Source organism: Chiloscyllium punctatum, chromosome 32 (genome assembly GCF_047496795.1).
Source record: "Chiloscyllium punctatum isolate Juve2018m chromosome 32, sChiPun1.3, whole genome shotgun sequence".
Lineage (NCBI taxonomy): Eukaryota > Metazoa > Chordata > Chondrichthyes > Orectolobiformes > Hemiscylliidae > Chiloscyllium > Chiloscyllium punctatum.
The window spans coordinates 62975449-62997454 of record NC_092770.1 but is presented as its reverse complement, the minus strand read 5'-3'; the positions used below and the strand labels follow the sequence as shown (position 1 = coordinate 62997454).

Genomic DNA, 22006 nt, shown 5'->3' with positions numbered 1-22006 from the left:
GGAGTGGCAGTGAAGGAGGCCCAGGACCTCCATGTCCTCGGCAGAGTGGGATGGGGAGTTGAAATGTTGGGCCACAGGGCGGTGTGGTTGATTGGTGCAGGTGTCCTGGAGATGTTCCCTAAAGCGGTCTACTAGGAGGCGCCCAGTCTCTCCAATGTAGAGGAGACCGCATCGGGAGCAACAGATACAATAAATGATATTAGTGGATGTGCAGGTAAAACTTTGGATGTGGAAGGCTCCTTTGGGGCCTTGGATAGAGGTGAAGGAGCAGGTGTGGGCGCAGGTTTTACAGTTCCTGCGGTGGCAGGACAAGAGGGTGGGTTGTAGGGGGGCATGGACCTGACCAGGTAGTCACTGAGGGAGCGGTCTTCGCAGAAGGTGGAAAGGGGTGGGGCGGGAAATATATCCCTGGTGGTGGGGTCTGTTTGGAGGTGACGGAAATGTTGGCAGATGTTGTGGTTTATGCGAATGTTGGTAAGGCGGAAAGTGAGCACCAGGGGCGTTCTGTCCTTGTTACTTGGTCTTCCAGCACCACTAATCCAGGAATTAGGTTTAAGGTCATCGATACAGAGACAAGGTTTCAGCCCCAGACTTTTATTAATGGGACTTCAACGCCAGCAGCTGCTGTGATGGGGAGCTGCTCCCTTGTCCACAGTGCTTCAGCCTGATCTCTGAATGACTACACCAGCGACATTTATCACCTCCACGGCAATGATTCTTATTTAAATGGGACCCATTTTAGGGAAGAAGAGAGTGGCGTTCGGTGGAAAGCAATCTGCTAATGGGATATTGAATTAGGACTACCACCAATCAGATTTTATCATAAGTTGGAAAAATGATAGTAGGTTCTAATTTATTTCAAGTTTGTGAGGTTTCTTCACCAACTTGTTTGCGCATGTTATTGACTAAAACTGTAGACGCTGCCTTGCTCTTTCTAAAACCACTGTTATAGAAGATCTGTGTCTTAATACTGTCATTGATATTCGGAGGGTGGGCAGCCTTACTGGGATCATCCAGAGCAGATTTGTCCTTAACTATTCCGCCCGCTCGGTGATCAGGATCGTGCTGTGACCCAGGCAGATGGACCCCTTTAGTCTATGGTTGTGAAACATCACGTTGACTTCTGATTGCTATCATTTTATCTATGTACTTATTTTGTGTGGTGACCTCTCTTATTCTTGCTGTCATGTAGCTGACCAATCCGCAGGACAGCAGCACCTCTCTCCTGCCCGGCAAGCTGGTGTCGGACGGGCAGACAGTTGGCCACCGTGATGGACTGGCTAAAGCAGACCCTCCAGATAGCACGGCATCCCCCTCCTCCAATCCTGGGGACCCCCAGGATCGGGGGACCCAGCCCCCTGGTGCATCTCACAAGCCTGCACGGGTCGGGGGAGACCATGGGAAAGAGGATGATCCCAACGAGGACTGGTGCGCGGTCTGTCAGAACGGGGGTGACCTGCTGTGCTGTGAGAAGTGCCCCAAAGTGTTTCATCTCGTCTGCCACGTGCCAGCTCTCCTCAGCTTTCCAAGGTAATGACCTCATCCTCATCCTCATCCTCATCCTCATCCTCATCCTCATCCTCATCCTCATCCTCATCCTCATCCTCATCCTCATCCTCATCCTCGCCTGTCAGGCAATTGGGGAGTATACCCTCACACTCCTGACTTGGGCCTTGTAGATGGTGGACAGGTTTTGGGGAGTCAGGAGGTGAGTTACTTGCTGCAGTATTTCTAACCTCTGACCTGTAATGTGGCAAGTCTGATTGTTCAGCGAAAAAAAGTACACAATTGAAGAATTGAATCTGTCAGCTTAGGTCAAGGTCTTCTTTTGAGTATCTGGAACACTGCATGTAGTTTGTTTTCGGAAGGACATACAGTAGAACCCCCGTATCCGCGGAATCGGTTTCCATGGTTTCAGTTATCCATGGCGTACTGTGGCTCGAGATATTACATCATTCCAGAAATAATTCCAGGCAGCTGCTGGGGAGATAAATTTCCTCACTTAAATGAGGGGTTCGCTGCTGTCTGTGGTTTTGAGTATCCGTGATAGGTCTTGGGACATATCACCTGTGGATATGGAGGGACACCTGTCATTACATTTGGAGAAGTTCACAGAAAGGTCACTCGCTGACTTCTGTGATAAATGAGTTATCTTGTGAGGAAAGGTCCTTTACTCAAATGAACTAAGAGGGAAATGTAATCGTACTGAGACATGTATATTTTCTATACGGGAAAGATTTAGTACTAGTTTTTAACACTGCTTACATATAAGGGGCTCCTCATTTCCCTGAAATGATTTTTCTTTCCACCTTCTGAAGATGGGTTAATGCTTGGCATTTTCTCCCCCAGAGAGCAGTGGAAGGTGGTTCATTAAATATATTCCAACTGCGTTAGACAGAATCCGGATCAACCTGGAGCGAGGAAATGGGAGGCAGGCAGAAAAGTGAAGTTTAGGTTGCAGTCAGGTCAGCCGCCATGTTACTGAATGGCAGAACAAGCCTCTGGCCTACCCCAGTTCCTAATTGTGTGTCCTCATGCCAACTATGTCCTGATCTATCACTCTTCCAAAATACTGTCAGACCACACTAAGAATGCTGTTTCGACCCCTTATCTAAGGAAAGAAACATTGACATTGGAAATGGTCCAGAGAACATTCACTAGGCTGACCTGGAGGTACAGGACTGCCCAGGCAGACCCAGTGTTCAACCTGCTCCTGCCCCACAGATCTCACCACCTCCTACCTTGATTGCCCTGGTCCAGCCCCTGCCTATTTGCATCCGCAATTCCAATAACGCTTTACGCCAGCTTTGGTATTTACAGTTTGCAGGCTCCAGCCGCCGCCACCTTACCAGTTCCAAGGAAGAGTCACTGGACCCGAAACGTTAACGCTGATTTCTCCTCTCAGATGCTGCCTGCTCCTGCTGAGCTTTTTCAGCAACCTCCTGCTTTTGTTCCTGCTTTGGAGGGACTGTCTTATGAGGAGAGATTGGGCCTGTATTTGCTAGAATGGAGAAGAATGAATGGTGACCTTACTGAAACGTAGAAGATTCTCAGGGGGCTTGATGGTAGATGTAGAAAGATGGTTTCCTTCTGCGGGACAGTCTAGGACCAGAGGACATCATCTCAGAATGAGGGGTCTCCCATTGAAGGCAGAATTAGGAAGAATTCTTCTGAGGGTATTGAATCTGTGGAAGTCTTCACTGCAAAGCACTGTAGAGGCTGGGTCATCATTAAGTATATTCAAGACTGGGGATTGCCTGTTAATGGAGATTAAATAGAAAAATGGAATTGAGGATTATCAGATCAGCCATGACCTCATTAAATAAATGACCACCTTCTATTCCTACACTTTATGGATTTATAGTTTGTTCACCAGAAGTGTGAAAACAGTCTGACTAGGAATACAGTGATAGCAACTAGAATCATTAATTCAAATGCAAATTTGATTTCTTCGAAAGAAAACTACTGTGAGTAATTTGGAACATAGTGGGTGTGACAGATTTGGGAGGAACTGTTCTGTAAGGACTTCAGAATCCTGGAGCAACCTTGCAATGGTGTCATGGAGCTGCACATCATTTGAGCACAAATAGCACAGTGTGGGTGGAGTTAGAACACTAGATTATGAATGAACTCTTATGTGGACAAGAACACACAAAGATGGGTTAATCTGTCAAGTTAAATCGAAAACTTCTGTATGTCTTTTATTACCATGTATAGCAGTATTTGGTACAAAGGCATAAGTTGCCTCTAAGACTAAGCTGAATATAGCTCTTGATGTGTCCTTCTGTTCATCCAGTTTGACTTGAACGTAGATTTGTAGTCAAACCATATGATCTAACAGGCACAAGAGACCTGAAATTTGCAAGGCTGTTCACTACTACATACTTCCTTGCCTTCTATCAGACTCTGTGGACTAATTAATGAAAGTTTTAATTTCATAATTTAACACCTATAGTTAACTTTGCAACATACAACCGCCAAGATAATAGAAAGTAACGTAGCTGGAGGTTGGACCTTTTTCAATCATTTGGCAGTTCCTGCATTCCATCCTACAGGTTCCTCTCTCCATGAGGTAGCTCAGTTAGGGATGGTTTTGTACGTTCAGCCCCTTGCCCCAGTCATTAGGTAGAGGAGGCTTGGTGATTTAAACCCAGGAAGCAGAGGTGTGAAACTGCTAACTCGTTGTCACACATTAATGCTCAAATGGAAATTTTAAAGTCTATTTTTGGATTTCCTTTTGACATTTTCACTGTACAATTGACCAAATGCACACTGAATCAGTTACAATTGCAAGTTACCCTTTTGAAAACTGCTTCATAATGAGTAGATTATTCCTGACAAATAATGTAGCAGAGCGAATTTCAAGTTAATCTAAGATGAGTGAATGAGCGACTCCTCCCCGGTGCCCTTGACATTATGTGCACTTTATCAACTTGTTTTTTTTTTGGAATTGCTCTGGCCATTTATCGTAATGTTGTTGTGCTTGAATTGACTGTAGTATTTCCTACATCACACTAGTGACTAGCTACACTTCATAACAACTAAAAAATGACTGAAGCCATGAGTGAAAAGTGTTGTGAAGTGGTTCTTCAAAACTAGTCAAGAAGATATTCAATTCCGTGAAAGAGATCGGTTAGACTTGCCTGAGCAGATGGACTGAAGGGCCTCTCTAGCCCAGATGATGTTGTAAGTAGTCTCGCCTGTCTGAGTTGGTTAATTTATTTTGTTTAGCGGTGAATGGATCTGCACATTTTGTCGAGACCCTGTGAACCCAGAAGTGATGTATGACTGCGAAGACCAGTGGCAAGTGGGTGAAAAGAGGAAAGTGGTTGCAGTCTCTGAGATGGCCCCAGTCGATCAAAGGGTATGTCCAGTGGTTGCATTGTTTCTGGGAAAACCACACAGCTAAGTATGTTACTTTCCTGTTGCCAAATTCGAGAAGTGAAAGGGTGGAATTTAAAAAAAAAAGACATTGTAATGTTGGGTTTAATCTTCACAAATTGTTGATGATGTCAGTTGTAACTTGGTGGTCAGCACTCTGGCCTCTGATCCCACAAGGATCAGGGTTCGAGTCCCACTCCAGCGATTTGAATGTGGAAATCTAGGCTGGCCTGGCTGAGGGAGTGCTGCACTCTCAGGGGCCCTGCTTTTTCAGGGAGATGTTAAACCTAGAGACTTATTTATTTGTCCCCTCAGATGTCAAAAATTCCCCTGCACTTTTCTTAAGAGGAGCTTTTCCTTCTGGCCTGATCAATAATAAGGTTGAGTTCATCCTTATCACACAGAGGAGCCTTCTGTGGGCATACTAATGGCTGTGTTTTCTATATTAAAATAATGTACTTTATTCAAAAGTATGTATTTGGCTGTTAAGCAATTTTGGGAATACAAAAGTTGTGAAATGTGCCTCATGAATGTAGATTATACCACCTTCTTCTTTCCTGTACTGTTTTGTAACTTTGAGCCAAACGTTGATAAATGCACAGTTGTGAGATTTCTCTCCTGAGTGATGCCTTAAGTCTGCAGCCCGTGCCCTGTGTCTGAGCACTACCCACTGAAAGTTATTCTTGCTGGGACCAATATTGTTCACTAATGTTTCATTGGGTCCAACATCCAAATGGAGCTATGCTCTCCAGATAGTATAGGCTTGTGGTCTTCCACAACTTCCGATGTAATGGCTATGGAAGCAGCAGAGGGGACTTTCAACTGAGCTGATTAGTTCAGAGAGGGGGTCCTTATTTGCTCACTTGAGAGAGGCTGGCGTAACCGTGGCTCCTAATAGCTACATCCCTGAGAAAAGGACATTTTGTCAATGTTCTCAGTCGGAACTCTCAGCCAAATGCATCATGCATTTCACGCCAGAGATGCAGTTTTTTATTCTGTGACATGGCTGGCACGCTCTGCATTTGCTGCCCATCTCAACTGCCCTCAAGAAAACTGGTAATGTTTGTGAGGGGGGAGAGCAGAGGTCAGAAAAATGACATTCTGAATCCATTGAAACAGGAAAACAAATCCAAGATGTTGGAAACCAGAAACAAGGACAGAGACATGATGGAAGATGCTCAGCATCTTTGGAGAGAGTTCAGAGTTAATGTTTCACCCTGTCTTTTCAGAAGCATCACTCTCTGTTTCTCTCTCGGTGCACTCAGTAATTTCAGTATCTTGTGCCTTATCAGCAAGCTGGGAGTGGTGTTTCCTGAATGTATTCTGCCTTGTAGTATTTTAGTATGACAGCCCATTTGCATACCAGCATTATTGTGATAATGAACATTTGATCAGCTTCAAGGTGTTGTTGACTGACTTGTGGGAGTAGTCGGGGGAGGCGGGGGGAAGGGGAGGAAAGAGGACACTGGAGGTGGAGATGGTTCAGTTATGGATTGATGGATTGGCCCTCTCTGCATGTTGTACAGATATTAAAAACGCTTAGTTGGCAACATTTTGACATCTCATCCTGAATGCTGGAAGTGTTTATTTTTTGAATCCCTACAGTGTGGAAACAGGCCCATCGGCTCAACAAATCCACACTGACCTTCTGAAGAATAACCCACCCAAACCCATTCCCCCTATCCTATTATCCAATATTTACCTGCCTGACTAATGCACTTAACCTAAACATCCCTGAACAGAATGGGCAATTTAGCATGGCCCATTCACATAAGTAGCACATCTTTGGGCTGCGGGAGGAAGCCGGAGCACCCGGAGGAAACCCACGCAGACGTGGAATACACACATACACACACACACACACAGACACAGACACACACGTCCCTGGAGCTGTGAGGCAGCTGTGGGACAGATGGATTCTCAACTCAAAATGAGTAACTCACCTCTTGACTCCCCAAAGCCTGTCCTCTATCTACAAGGCACATGTCCCATTCCCGGGAGTGGAACAGGTGATGAACTGTTTGGAGTGGCCTACAATGTATTAAATGTTAGTTGTTTTGTTTCTCTATTCACTCGTGGGATGTTGGGGGTCGTTGGCCGGGCCAGCGTTTTATTGTCCTTCCCTAGGTGTCCTTGAGAAGTTGGGGTGAACTGCCTTCTTGAGCTGCTGCAGTCCTTGTGATGTTGGGAGACCCACAATGCTGTTAGGGAGAGAATGCCAGGATTTTGACCAACAAAACTGAAGGAGTGGTGACACATTTTCCAAGTCAGGATGGTGAGTGAGTTTGAGGGGAACTTGCAGGTGTTTCAATGCATCTGCTGTCCTTGTCCTTCTAAATGGCATCTGATGTCTTTTTTTTTCTTCGAGATGGTGGTGGTCGTCATGGGTTTGGAGCCGTAGTGAATTTCTGTAGTGTATCTTGTAAACCGTGCACACTGCTGTTACTGACTACTTTGTCCTGGATGATGTTGAGCTTTTTTGAATATTGTTGAAGTTGTACCCATCCAGGCAAGTTGGGTTTTTCTCTTATGGCTCCTGATGTGTGTCTTGTAGATAGAGGACAGGCTTTGGGGAGTCAAGAGGTGAGTACTCATTTTAAGATTTTGTAGGCTCTGACTAGAATCCATCTGTCCCTTCAGTAGGACATCAGACATCCCAAGGAGAGAGTGGATTCACTGTATTTGAGGTAACACTTATCATTCAGCAACGCCTTAAAGCTGATTACATGTTTATTTTCACACTACTGCTGGTGTGCAAATGGGCCGCCATACTACATTACAACAATGACTGACTAAAATTGCAATCCTACTTCATTTGCTGTAAAGTATGTTGCGTGTACTTCTTAGATGGTGAATGTTGCAATGAACATGGGATCTTTCTTTGGGGAGAGTGATGGGTGGATGTATTTTCTGTTTCAGAAATGTGAGAACCTGCTGCTGTCCATGTACTGTGATGAACTGAGTGTTGCTTTCCAAGAGCCAGTTCCTGCCTCCGTTGTAAGTGGGTTTTCTTTGGTTTGCTCTAATATTCCACATCCCTGAGGATGAGCTGGTGTACTGTGCAGCCGCGAGGCATTGCCCTGTTTCATCCTGCAGTGACCTTTCCATTAGGTGTAAGCTGTGACTGAGTGCAGATTATCTATCTGTTCATCTGGCGAGGCCTATACCAGCTTGCCAACAGTGGGGAATGCTGACCACATTCCGAATCTGTAGGTAGACGAGCGTGAGTGTGTGTGTGTGTGTGTGTGTGTGTGTGTGTGTGTGTGTGTGTGTGGTCAGGATTTTTAAAAGCAGAACTGTATTTCTTACTGAGCAGGAGGTCATAGCCCCATTGCTTGAGGCTGGAATCCCGTGTTAGGGATTGGGTTGAAGGAGGGAAAACACTTTGGATGGTGAGGTTAGAACAGTCATCCTCTGGTCTGCCAGTCTGCAGCCACTGTTGCCCACCCATTCCATCTCCTATTGCCATTAATCCCACTGAGAGCTCAAGAAGGCTCCTCTGTCTCTTGCAGGTTCCTGACTACTACAAAATTATAAAGAAGCCAATGGACATGTGCACTGTGAAGATGAAACTGCAGAGGCAACACTCACAGCACTATCATACGGCCGAGGAGTTTGTGGGTGATATCAGGCTGATCTTTAAGAATTGCGAAGAATTCAATGAGGTAACGGCAATAATACATTAAACCAGTTTATGGCCTACATTCTGTAGTTAGTGTGTTGATTGGAAACCTAAATTGGCAGAGTGGCAGGTTTGATTAATCTTTAAAATGGGGGCATGATAGGAGAGGGAGAGCCAGCTTGGGATGGCATGGATCAGTGGCTTTCCTTTGGAACCAAACCTAAGCCTATGTCTGTATGTGACCCCTGCCCACCCCTTACCCCACTCAGCACTACTCTTGGTGAAATTCTCTCTTCTGTGAACCATTTCAAATGCCTCCAGTATATCCCTACTGCTAGTTTCCTGTCTACCCTTGAAGCTAATAGCCTCAAAGGTCATTAATAGATGTCACCCACTATTTCCCGTTCCCTTTCACAGTTCTGCCCAGTTGTTCTGATTGTTGTCACTGTCTTGTTTGGCAGCCCTTCAAGGGTAAAGGTGACGAACTTCCACTCTGGGAGAGAAGGGGGCTTGGAATACATTATGCGCTGTTGGTCATGTACCTGATTTAATAAGTCAAAGTTTTTCCCTGCTACTGATATTGGATGAGCTCTGTGGCTTGACATTTAGAGTTTATTTGATTGAGCTCCTTGGAAGCACCAGGGATTATATTTATAATTTTAAAAATGCTGAATATGTGTGAATTACTGTTGTTCTACCCTGTAGCTCCCTGTTTTTCTCTCGCTTCCTCTTTCTGGACTAGCAGGGCTATGTTTGCTACCTTCCAATCCACCAAGGACTGTTCTGGAACCTCAAAACAACAAAACCAATGTGTCTATTCTTTCTGTCTGCTTCCATTTATTTTAAACTCCTATGGTGGAGGCTGCCATTTTAAAGACCTAGCAGTTTTTTTTTAGTCCCAATATGTTCTGCATTCTCATTAGACGTTTTGTTTCTTGTAATGTTGTTTTGTCTTCTGCTCTGAAGACCGATACAAAGGAAGGTTGGGCTAAGTCATTTTGGGGATGAGGAGGAGGCAGGTTGAAAAGGTGGGCTCGTTATGGAGCACAGTGGTTACTGGCAGAGGGGTGGGCCTGGTTATCCCTGAAGTTTAGGTTTTAATTCCGGTAATTCTCTCCGAATTTAGAACTTTGCACATGTTCTGATACAACCAGCACAGTTCCCGATTATGCTGCTGCAATGATTTTCCTGAAGCAATATTTTTTCCAGTAGCCTTTAGATATCTCGCTTTAAGCATCTGCACCACCCATCACTGATTGAGGACTTCCTTTGTGAAGGCGGTTACTCCCCAACACAATGCACGTTTGTTGAGAATGGAGTGATTTTTAAGAAAAGTTCAGTTGATTTTAACACTGTGTCATACATTTCAACTAAAATGCCTGATCTGTTTTGTCCAACTTGTTGTTCTTCCTGACATAATTGGCTTTATTTGAACAGAAGACCTCTGTTTTAGCCTCAATTATAATAATTTCATATTCAGTTTGAGATTAAATCATTTTGATAACTGTTCCCCAGAGGGTACTTTAATTATACATTAAGACTACTAACTAACCTGTCCTTGCACAATACTTGATCAAAAATGACCCATTTCCTAATTGTTTCCTTGACACATTATTCATTAGAGGGTACAGCAGTTACTGACTGACTGGTTTGGGATTGCAATATACACTTTAAGTAGTTTGCAGGTGTATAGAAAAGGGCAACCATTTTCCTAGTTAGCTTGTCACAGAAATGTCACCAAAGTGCTGCAGCTAAAATTTATATTCCTCTCTTTCAGACAGCTGCAATTCTCAAACAGAACCTGTTAGTGTCTTATGCACTGGCTAGTACCGCTGGCATTGTCACACTTTAAGTGACACTGGAGACATGGCCTGGATTATGTACTCAGAATGGTACTGTGGGGTGAAGCTGATGACTGTTCCCAAATGTCACTATAAACAGATCTTGCCACGTGGCATCAGGTTTTAACTTTGGTCTGTTTCATCTCCCTGCCTTCACTATGCCCGTATTTCCCATGTCCGTTGAGTTGTCAGTAGGTACCAACAATTGGCTGGTATTTTCAGGTTGATCAATTACTTTCAACAAGCTCGTCCCACTCCCCTTTGTTCTCCTAAACCTGCAACTATTTCTTCCTAATTCCTCTCAAAGTGCCTCCTCCACACTCAATAGACAATAGGTGCAGGAGTAGGCCATTCTGTCCTTCGAGCCTGCGCCACCATTCAATATGATCATGGCTGATCATCCTTAATCAGTATCCTGTTCTTGCCTTATCTCCATAACCCTTGATTCCACTATCCTTGAGAGCTCTATCCAACTCTCTCTTAAATGAATCCAGAGACTGGGCCTCTACTGCCCTCTGGGGCAGAGCATTCCACACAGCCACCACTCTCTGGGTGAAGAAGTTTCTCCTCATCTCTGTCCGAAATGGTCTACCCTGTATTTTTAAGCTGTGTCCTCTGGTTTGGCACTCGCCCATCAGCGGAAACATGTTTCCTGCCTCCAGAGTGTCCAATCCTTTAATAATCTTATATGTCTCAATCAGATCCCCTCTCAATCTTCTAAACTCAAGGGTATACAAGCCCAGTCACTCCAGTCTTTCAGTGTAAGGTAATCTATCCATTCCAGGAATTGACCTCGTGAACCTACGCTGCACTCCCTCAATAGCCAGAATATCTTTCCTCAAATTTGGAGACCAGAACTGTACACAGTACTCCAGGTGCAGTCTCACCAGGGCCCTGTACAGCTGCAGAAGAACCTCTTTGCTTCTATACTCAATCCCTCTTGTTATGAAGGCAAGCATGCTATTAGCTGCCTTCACTACCTGCTGTACCTGCATGCTTGCTTTCATTGACTGGTGTACAAGAACTCCCAGATCTCTTTGTACTGCCCCTTTACCTAACCTGACTCCATTTAGATAGTAACCTGCCTTCCTGTTCTTGCCACCAAATTGGATAGCCATATATTTATCCACATTAAACTATATTTGCCATGCATCTGACCACTCACCTAACTTTTCCAGGTCACCCTGTAATCTCCTAACAACATCCTCCTCACATTTCACCCTGCCACCCAGCTTAGTATCATCAGCAAATTTGCTAATGTTATTACTAATACCACCTTCTATATCATTAACATATATTGTAAAAAGCTGCGGCCGCATCACTGATCCCTGCGGTACCCCACTGGTCACTGCCTGCCATTCTGAAATGGAGCCATTTATCATTACTCTTTGTTTCCTATTAGCCAACCAATTTTCAATCCAAGTTAGTACTCTGCCCCCAATACAATGTGCCCTAATTTTACTCACTAACCTCCCTATGTGGGACTTTATCAAAAGCTTTCTGAAAGTCCAGGTACACTACATCTACTGGATCTCCCTCGTCCATCTTCAGAGTTACATCCTCAAAGTTAGTCAAGCATGACTTCCCCTTCATAAATCCATGCTGACTGACCTATCCTGTTACTACTGTCCAAATGCGTCATAATTTCATCCTTTATAATAGACTCCAGCATCTTTCCCACCACTGAGGTCAGACTAACTGGTCTATAATTTCCTGCTTTCTCTTTTCCACCTTTCTTAAAAAGTGGTACAACATTAGCCACTCTCCAATCCGCAGGAGCTGATCCCGAATCTATCGAACTCTGGAAAATAATCACCAACGCATCCACGATTTCTCGAGCCACCTCCTTCAGTACCCTGGGATGTAGACCATCAGGCCCTGGAGACTTATCAACCTTCAGACCTAACAGTCTCTCCAGCACCAATTCCTGGCAAATATAAATTCCCTTAAGTTCAGGTCCTTCAGCCACTGTTACCTCAGGGCGATTGCTTGTGTCTTCCCCAGTGAACACAGATCTGAAGTACCAATTCAATTCTTCTACCATTTCTTTGTTCCTTGTAATATATTCCCCTGTTTCTGTCTTCGAGTGCCCAATTTTAGTCTTAACCATTTTTTTGCCTTTCACATAACTGAAAAAGCTTTTACTATCCTCCTTTATATTTTTGGCCAGTTTACCTTTGTACCTCACTTTTTCTCTGCATATTTCCTTCTTAGTAATCCTCTGTTGTTCTTTAAAAGCTTCCCAGTCCTCCATTTTCCCACTTATCTTTGCTAGGGTATACTTTTTCTCTTTTAACTTTATATGTTTAACTTCCCTCGTCAGCCACGACCACCCATGCCTCCTCCTAGGATCTTTCTTCCTTTTTGGAATGAACTGATCCTGCATCTTCTGCATTAAACCCAGAAATATCCACCATTGTTCCTCCATTGTCATCCCTGCTAAGGTATTGCACCATTGAACTTTGGCCAGCTCCTCCCTCATAGCTCCATAGTTCCCTTTATTCAACAGAAATATTGTCACTTCTGATTGTGTCCTCTCCCTCTCAAATTGCAGATTTGAAGCTTATTGTATTATGGTCACTACTTCCCAATGGCTCCTTCACTTCGAGGTCCCTGACAAATTCTGGTTCATTGCACAACACCAGATCCAGAATTGCCTTCTCCCTGGTCGGCTCCAGCACCAGCTGTTCTAAGAATCCATCTTGGAGGCACTCCACAAAGTCTCTTTCTTGAGGTCCAATGCCAACCTGATTCTCCCAGTCTACCTGCATGTTGAAATCCCCCATAACAACTGTAGTAACATCTTTGCGACAGGCCAATTTCAACTCCTGATTCAACTTACATCTGACATCCAGACTGTTTGGGGACCTGTAGATAATTCCCAAGAGGGTCTTTTTACCCTTAGAATTTCTCAGCTCTATCCATACTGACTCTACATCTGCTGGTATATTCCAAACCTACTTGTTTTAAAATGTTTTCCTTATGTCACCTTTGTCTTTTGGTTGCTGACCCTTTACCTAATGGGTAAAGACTCCCTCCATCCTTCTTGGCCAAACCACCTTGAGGACCTCTATCATATCCCCTCAGTGCTCAGAAGGGAATGTATTCGCATAAACCAGACTGGAACTTGCTGACTTCAATATGCGTCCACATTCCCCTTAGCCTCTTCCCACAATCTGAAATGGCAAAACATAAACTACAGCGCTTGCAAAACAGCAGAGATCTGGGTGCCTTCAGGGAAATGGCAGAGATTGTGTTTGGCCCAGTGCATGTGGGAGGGGGGGAGAAAAAGGTGTGCTGTGGTTATAGAAATGCCATTTTGCTTTTGTTTCCCTGCAGCCGGATTCTGAGGTGGCCCATGCTGGTAAGACCTTGGAGCAGATCTTTGACTCAAAGCTGATGGCGCTGTTTCCAGACAGGACTTTCCCACCCTTGCCACCCACCAAAGTGGGCAGTGAGAGCCCAAAGGTCAACATTGACTCAGAGGACGATGACGACGATGTGGTCCAGCCTCGACGAAAGCGTTGCAAAGGGAGAGACAGCCCGATCTTCATCAAATGACTGTAAAACAATCTTCTCTTGTTACATAGACTTGGTGATAACTGTAATATTTGTATCATAGAAATAATATTTAAGAAGCAATGCTTGAAATATCTAGTTAGTGATGAACACTATTCTGTATTAGAAGTACAAACCAGCAGGTGGTAAATTAAAGACATTTCTACTACCTCATAACCATGTCTGCCATTTTTTTTTGTTTGTGAATCCCAATATCAGTCACTACTTTTCACCCACGTTTGTATTTGATTTTCACCTTTTTGAGGTGAGTTGGTGATTGCTGCTATCTGGATGTTCTCCACACGCTGCAGAAGTACCACACTCTCACCATTGTGTTCTCTCCTCTACTGACCAGGCTGCCTTAAGACCATTTTTAAAATTGCAAATGTTCACACTGAGGAAAATAAGGTCCTAGCACCCCTTGCCCACTGCTGAGCACAATCTCCAGTGACTGCATCCAAGGTAAAACTAGCAGGACCTGCAGGTAAAATGAAAACTTTGACAGGTCCCTGGGTGACTGCTACCCCCGAGGCTACGAAGCGGGGTAGCTCAGCTCTTACATAAATGTTTGGCGATATTTCTTCACAAAACACACTTTATGAAGGGTGCTGCTGTTGTGCCTTCATTGAAGCTGAACCACAACACTCAAACACAATTAGGCAGTAATTTGGCTAGAGAGCTTTTATTGGAGTTAAAATTATGGCAGCATTGACAGAAGTTTATTTTAACCTTCATAATACACAATCCCAATTTGAAAATAAGCCATCTACTAAGATAACAACCAAGAATCGCAGATGCTGAAGATCTGAACCAAAAGCAGAAATTGCTAGAGAAACTCAGCAAGTCTGTGCAGCAAAAGCAGAATTAACATTGCTACTCCAGTGACTAAATCTGCTTTTGCGCCACAGATGCTGATAGTTGTTTCATCTGGATAACTAGTCATCCTTATTCTATTAATCACAATGTGAAAATGAAATGAATAAATGCAGGCTTTCTAGTTTGTCGTCATTATATATCTCAACACTTAAAAGCCATGTAATTAGTCACATAATTTAAAAGAATATTTTAACTACAACCCCTGCCCCAAAAATAAATCTTGTACAAGCTTCATCTTGAATTGAGACTGGATGGATGGTCATTCATTACCTAAAGGGTGGGATTAAGGTACATCATGTTAGTATATAAATCAGGAATTTTGGATGGTAAATAAAACAAAGGTCACTCTTGTATTTACATTGTTAAGTGGATAATGTTAAGATTTATATGAAATGAATGAAGTACCAGATACACTGCACAAAATGTCTGCCTATGTACCAGAGGAATAGCTAGTTATTTTGCCTTGTGATGGGCAGATCTGCTGTGTCATTGTGTACTATAGTCCTCCATTCCCCTCCTTGTCATAGAGCAGGATTTGCAAATGTCATTCTGCTGCTGAGGTGTTGAAAAGCCAACAGGAGGCCAATTCATCAGAGTATCTGAGGTACTTTAGTGTTAGTTGTGGTTCTGTCAAAAGGCCTACCGCTAGAATACAAAATTAAAGATAAGAAATGGGAGTTCTCAGCAATTTCACTGGAGGCTGATGAAGTCAAAAATACTCTAGTTCTGTCAGAAGAAAATATGAAAGATTTAGTGTTTGTCAACTTTGAGCAAACATCAAATGGTGGAAGAAACATCCATGACTGCCACACCTCGCTAAACTGTTTAACAGACTGCATTGTTCCAAACCGCCCTCTGCTTCTTTTCTGACAATGGCATCCTTGCCTGAAGGTACTGCTTGCTGAGGACCATTCAGCCTTGGGGGCCATGCTGTGTCAATACCAACAGGATTCTCTTCAGCATGATGCCAATGGCATCCTGATGAGCTGAGCTTCTCTGTTTGGTTATGCAGGAGATTGAAACCAAGATGACTTCACAGGGCAAATGCACCTGCACGATTGCCCCAGATGAGGTTTTTGTCTATTAGCCTAAGAGGATTAGTGTCTGGAATGTAGTTAACCCCATGGATTGATGGAATCAGTCAGTGGAGAGATACAGCAAGCTTGGATCAAGTATTGCATTGATAGCAGTACTTGTGTAACTCTATTCAGTTTCTAGCAATGAACATTGTTTGTCCAAATCTCAATCTCTACTAGTTAGATCAAGGAAATGGATTGCCCACATCCGTAACAAACCACAACTAAGATCTGATCACTGATATGCACAGCCATTGTTGCCTGTCTGCTTTTATCTGCAAAATATAAGGGCTTTTTCTATCCTATTTTGGAAGAGGTTGGATAAGTATCAGTTTTCAAAGTTGCTTCAGCATATTAGCTCTGAGGCAAGCTTGTTATCTTGGTCTTAATGATGACATATGTTCCCTTTAGCCAGTACCTGCATGATAATTGGTATACTGACACCATTTTACAGCACTGTCTTAAAATTGATGGACTTTGGAAGTCAAAGGGGAAGAACAATAAGTGGGAATATTAATAACCACACTATGCAGCAGCTCACAATCAATCTACAATTAATGAGACAGACCTCCTTAATGGTGCTCTCTCACCATTTTCATACATGGGCTGCCATTTTTCTGGGATTGCAAAAAACCCATTTGTAGCTATGTCTGGGTTCTCTTTATGATGAATGTGGCTGTCAGCAGAGACAGGAAACCCAGCTTTGGGAAGAATGGGGCCCTTTTTAGTGAACAGATCCCCTTTTGTGATCGATGGATGCCTGTTTCTGGTAATATTCTGTATGTATGTAACTGTGTTGAACAGCTCGCTGCTGTTTGCTTGTGGTAAATGAGCTCCCTCTGTGGAAAGATTTTCATCCACGATCCATACAGTCCCATTGTCTGGGATTCATTAATTAGTTTCCCTTTTGTATGCCTCATTGATGAAGAGGGGATGTTTGACATGTTGACATGTGATGAGATGGTGTATCAATTTCTGATGGATGTTTTGACAAAGTGGCAGAACATATCTTCAGTGATCACCCTCCAGTTTGTCTGCACTGTTTATTGACTTTAAATGCTATGGTTATAGTTTAGGAGGAATCCACTGGCAGTGTCAGCATTTGTTGCCCATTCCTAATTTCCCTGAAGGCAGTTATTAGACTTATTAGATTAGATTCTCTACATTATGGAAACAGGCCCTTTGACCCAACAAGGCTCGAGCTTTCCAGAGAGTTCTCGGGTACACCTGATCAGGTCCTGGGGATTTATCCACTTTTAACCATTTCAAGACATCCAGCACTTCCTCCTCTGTAATATGGACATTTTGCAAGACTGTATTTCCCTACAGTCTATATCTTCCATATCCTTTTTCCACAGTAAATAACGATGCAAAATATTCATTTATTATCTCCCCCCTTTTCTGTGGCTCTACACAAAGGCCCTATTCTTTCCCTAGTTACTCTTTTATCCTTAATATATTTGTAAAAACCCTTTGGATTCTCCTTAATTCTATTTGCCAAAGCTATCTCATGTCCCCGTGTTGCCCTCCTGATTTTCCTCTTAAGTATACTCCTACTTCCTTTATATTCTTAAGGATTCACTCGATCTATCCTGTCTATACCTGACATATGCTTCCTTCTTTTTCTTAACCAAACCCTCAATTTCTTTAGTCATCCAGCATTCCCTATACCTACCAGCCTTCCCCTTCACCCTGACAGGAATATACTTTCTCTGGATTCTTGTTATCTCATTTCTGAAGGCTTCCCATTTTCCAGCCATCCCTTTATCTGCAAACAACTGCCTCCAATCAGCTTTCAAAAGTTCTTGCCTAATACCATCAAAATTGGCCTTTCTCCAATTTAGAACTTCAACTTTTAAGATCTGGTCTATCCTTATCCATCACTATTTTAAAACGAATAGAATTATGGTCGCTGGCCCCAAAGTGCTCCCCCACTGACACCTCAGTTACCTGCCCTGCCTTATTTCCCAAGAGTAGGTCAAGTTTTGCACCTTCTCTAGTAGGTACATCCACATATTGAATCAGAAAATTGTCTTGTATACACTTAGGATAGTGAAGAAGGCGTTTGGTATGCTTTCTTTTATTGGTCAGAGTATCGAGTACAGGAATTGGGAGGTCATGTTGCGGCTGTACAGGACAGTGGTCAGGCCACTGTTGGAATATTGTGTGCTATTCTGGTCTCCTTTCTATCGGAAAGATGTTGTGAAACTTGAAAGGGTTCAGAAAAGATTTACAAGGATGTTGCCAGGGTTGGAGGATCTGAGCTACAGGGAGAGGCTGAACAGGCTGGGGCTGTTTTCCCTGGAGCGTCGGAGGCTGAGGGGTGACCTTATAGAGGTTTACAAAATTATGAGGGGCATGGATAGGATAAACAGACAAAGTCTTTTCCCTGGCGTCGGGGAGTCCAGAACTGGAGGGCATACATTTAGGGTGAGAGAGGAAAGATATAAAAAAGACCCAAGGGGCAACTTTTTCACGCAGAGGGTAGTAAGTGTATGGAATGAGCTGCCAGAGGATGTGGTGGAGGCTAGTACAATTGCAACATTTAAGAGGCACTTGGATGGGTATATGAATCTGAAGGGTTTGGAGGGATATGGGTCGGGTGCTGGCAGGTGGGACTAGATTGGGTTGGGATATCTGATCGGCATAGACAGGTTGGACCAAAGGGTCTGTTTCCATGCTGTCCATCTCTATGACTCTAAGGCCACACCGACCTTCCAAGAGTAACCCACCCAGACCCATTCCCCTATCATGTATTTACCCCTGACTAATGTGCCTAACACTAGCACAGCCAATCCACCTAACCTACACACCTTTGGATTGTGGGAGGAAACCTATGCAGACACTGGAAGAATGTGCAATACTCCACACAGGTGAGGTTGGAATTGAACCTGGGTCCCTGGCGCTGTGAGGCAGCAGTGCTAACCACTGACCCATTGTGCTGTCCTGAATTATTGAATGACTACAGTCCATTTGAAGTAGTCACATCCATGGTTCTGAATGGGATAAATCCAGAACAGATCAGGTAGCTAAAAAGTGTACATCTATTGTCCAATCTGCGATCTCCTGAACTGGCATATTTCCCACTTTGTCACTACTGTCAAGCAGGTGGAATAACTCTGGTTCAAGGAACAGAGCAGAAGGATAAATCTCAAAATCAAACCTTTGCCTGGTGAAACTACAGCACAGTTACCTGCCAAATAGTTGACACTGCTTGGAATTGGAGCTACGTCATCCTGCTGATAAATGGTAAGGTAACATTGACACCATGCAAGGCCCAGGTGAAGACTCTCTCCAACAAAACAGAATCTGACTATCCCATCTTCACATTCAATGGCATTTACATCTCGACCCTTCCGCCACCATCTTGGGCATTAACAGAAACTTAACTCAAACACCTGTGGCTACATGAGCAGCTCAGAGTCTGGATGTTTAGCCATGAGTAACTCACCTCCTGACTCCCCAAAGCCTGCCCACAATCTTCACATCACAAGTGTGATGGAATACTCTCCACTTACCCTGATTGAGTACAGATCCAACACCACCCAAGAAGCTTCACACCAACTTTCTCTATCACCACGTACAGTAGCTTAGTATTTATGATATACAAGGCTTACTTTCCAAACTTGCCAACGTTACCATCTAGAAGGACAATGGCAGCACACACATGGAAATGTCACCATCTTCAAGCCACGCATTATCCTGACTTGGAATGATATTGTTATTCCTTCACCATTTTGGAACACTACAGCGAGTAACTTACCTCCTGCCAGCTCAAAGTGTGCGTAAGGGACAAGTCAGGAGTGTGATGGAATACTGCCCACTTGCCTGGATAGTGCAGCTCAAACAACATTCAAGAAGCTTGACACTATCCAGGACAAAGCCCCCCAGTTGACTGGTACCTCATTCATTCCCTCCATCACTGACGCTCAGTAGCAGCAGTGTGTAGTAATGACAAGATGCACTGCAGAAATTCTTCAAAAGATCCTCCCCACCTTCCAAACCCATGACCACCTCCATCTAGAAGGACAAGGGCAGCAGATACATGGGAACACCATTACCTGCAAGCCACTCGCCATCCTGACTTGGAAATATATCGTCGTTCCATGTCAGTCAGTGTCATAATCTTGGAATTCACTCCTAAACATAATTGTGGGTCTACCTACAGCATATGAACTGCAACAATTGAAGAAGGCAGTTCACCTTGCCTGGGGGGATGGGAAATAAAGGCTGGTGAGACAGCGATGCCCACATCCCATGAATAAATCAGGAAAAGAAGTGTGTGGTCTGTTATAGTGGCCCCTTGCCAAAGAATGACTCAGAGTAATTGTAACATATTTGGATGCCAGCAGGAAGAGCACATGGGAACATTGATAATGATGCCACTGTTCAAATCTTTAATATTCACAATTTAGTAAATAATTTTCACTTCTTACCTCAAGTTAAGGGGTAGCTGGGGTTAGATGTTCAGAACTTATGAAGAGTTATAGTCAGATAAGTGGTGAGCATTGATTGGTTGTACCGGTGAATGAAGTGGATGTAGAGGTGGTATATAAGTGGGAGATAATTGTAAAACTGGTTAAATGTTGAATTCTAAATGCCCCTCGGAGATAATTCACATACACAAAGGCAGCTTCCACATAGGACTAGGCATTGCCGGGTTCCATTTCATCACCATCTCTTAGACCACCAACCTTTGGTTTTGAGTGGGCAGAACTTTTCTGATTAAGTATTCCCTTTTAATAAGACAACACTATTGTCTTGTGTCTCTGCTGCAAATTCTGTCCTCCAGTCACTGAATCCCCTCACCCCATCCCGAGGCTGACCCTGGCAATCGTTGAGTTCTATTTTGACCCTGAATTGAACTTCCAACAAGATATTCTCTCTCTATTCAGACAGCCTATTTCCATCTGTTTAACATCGCTCCCTTTCCACTTCAGCTTGTATCCATGCCAAATAGGGCGGCACGGTGGCTCAGTGGTTAGCAGTGTTGCCTTACAGCACCAGGGTCCCAGGTTCGATTCCAACCCCGGGTGACTGTCTGTGTGGAGTTTGCACATTCTCCCCGTGTCTGCGTGGGTTTTCTCCGGGTAGCTCCGGTTTCCTCCCACATTCCAAAGATGTGTAGGTTAGGTGAATTGGCCATGCTTAAATTGTCAGTTAGGTGTGTTTGTCAGAAGGAAAAGGGGTTGGGTGGGTTACTCTTCGGAGGGTCAGTGTGGCCCTGTTGGGCCGAAGGGCCTGTTTCCATGCTGTGGGGAATCTAATCTACTTCCACATTGATCATCCCAATGATCTCCTGGCTGAGGGGTGACCTTATCAAGGTTTATAAAATCATGAGAGGCATGGATAGGGTGAATAGTCAAGGTCTTCTTCAGAGGTTAGGGGAGTCCAAATCTAAAGAGCATAGGTTTAGGGTGAGACAGGAAAGATTTAAAAAGGACTCAAGGGGCAACCTTTTCACTCAAGAGTAGTGCTTGTATGGAATGAGCTGCCAGAGGAAGTGGTGGAGGCTGATACAATTACAGCATTTAAAAGGCATCTGGATGGGTGTAAGAATAGAAAGGGTTTAGAGGGATATGGGCCAAGTGCTGGCAAATGGGATCAGATTGACCAGTTGGACCGAAGGCTCCATTGCTGTGCTTTACATGTATGACTCTATAAAAACTTCCCTGAAAACTGACAGTCAACACTTTGAATTTTCTAATGTCACAGAACTGAAACTCTTCTGTAGCCAGTAATAATGTGGTGCTGCCAGAGGTCAGGACCTTTAGACAACCACGAGACTCTCTTAACGTTAGTGCAATCAATACAGCCATAGTCTATAGGTTCCTGTCTCCTTCTGTACTCCTAGCAACTCCAAAATTCCCACTCCAACTGCTAATCCGAAAGTCTGCTTAGTATAATGGCACCAGATTGGCAGCTCAGTTCAGTTGTATTCAGGCTGCAGCTGGTGGACTGTTTTCAGTCCTGTGGTGGTATCACAGCAGGAGCCACCCTCAGTCTGGCAGCACAGAGAGGGTGCTCTCTGCTTATACAGATGGGCAATAAGAGGAGATGGCTATAGCTGTTCGATTTCATAAAGGAATTTGACTGAGAATATTCTCTGGGAGTATTTGGGATCCTTGACATGTTAAAGAATGGGACCAAAC

The 22006-nt window shown here is 43.9% G+C and overlaps 2 protein-coding genes across 4 annotated transcripts in view; one reads left to right on the top strand and one right to left on the bottom strand.

The window, feature by feature from the left end:
- Positions 1-14079, top strand: part of LOC140458226 (E3 ubiquitin-protein ligase TRIM33-like) — a 112453-nt gene extending 98374 nt beyond the window's left edge. For 2 of the 3 annotated variants that reach the window (XM_072552500.1, XM_072552503.1), the window contains 5 exons: positions 1193-1530; positions 4732-4864; positions 7801-7878; positions 8394-8546; positions 13684-14079. In XM_072552500.1, coding sequence (XP_072408601.1) covers positions 1193-1530; positions 4732-4864; positions 7801-7878; positions 8394-8546; positions 13684-13905 — 924 coding nt within the window. In that variant the 3' untranslated portion in view covers positions 13906-14079. Of the gene's footprint in view, positions 1-1192; positions 1531-4731; positions 4865-7800; positions 7879-8393; positions 8547-10280; positions 10396-13683 lie in introns of all 3 variants that reach the window. The other variant, XM_072552502.1, reaches the window with a different exon arrangement.
- Positions 14080-14577: 498 nt separating this feature from the next.
- LOC140457815 (uncharacterized) overlaps positions 14578-22006 on the bottom strand; it is a 128887-nt gene continuing 121458 nt past the window's right edge. The window contains exon 42 of the mRNA XM_072551432.1: positions 14578-15048. Coding sequence (XP_072407533.1) covers positions 15045-15048 — 4 coding nt within the window. The 3' untranslated portion in view covers positions 14578-15044. The remainder of the gene's footprint in view (positions 15049-22006) is intronic.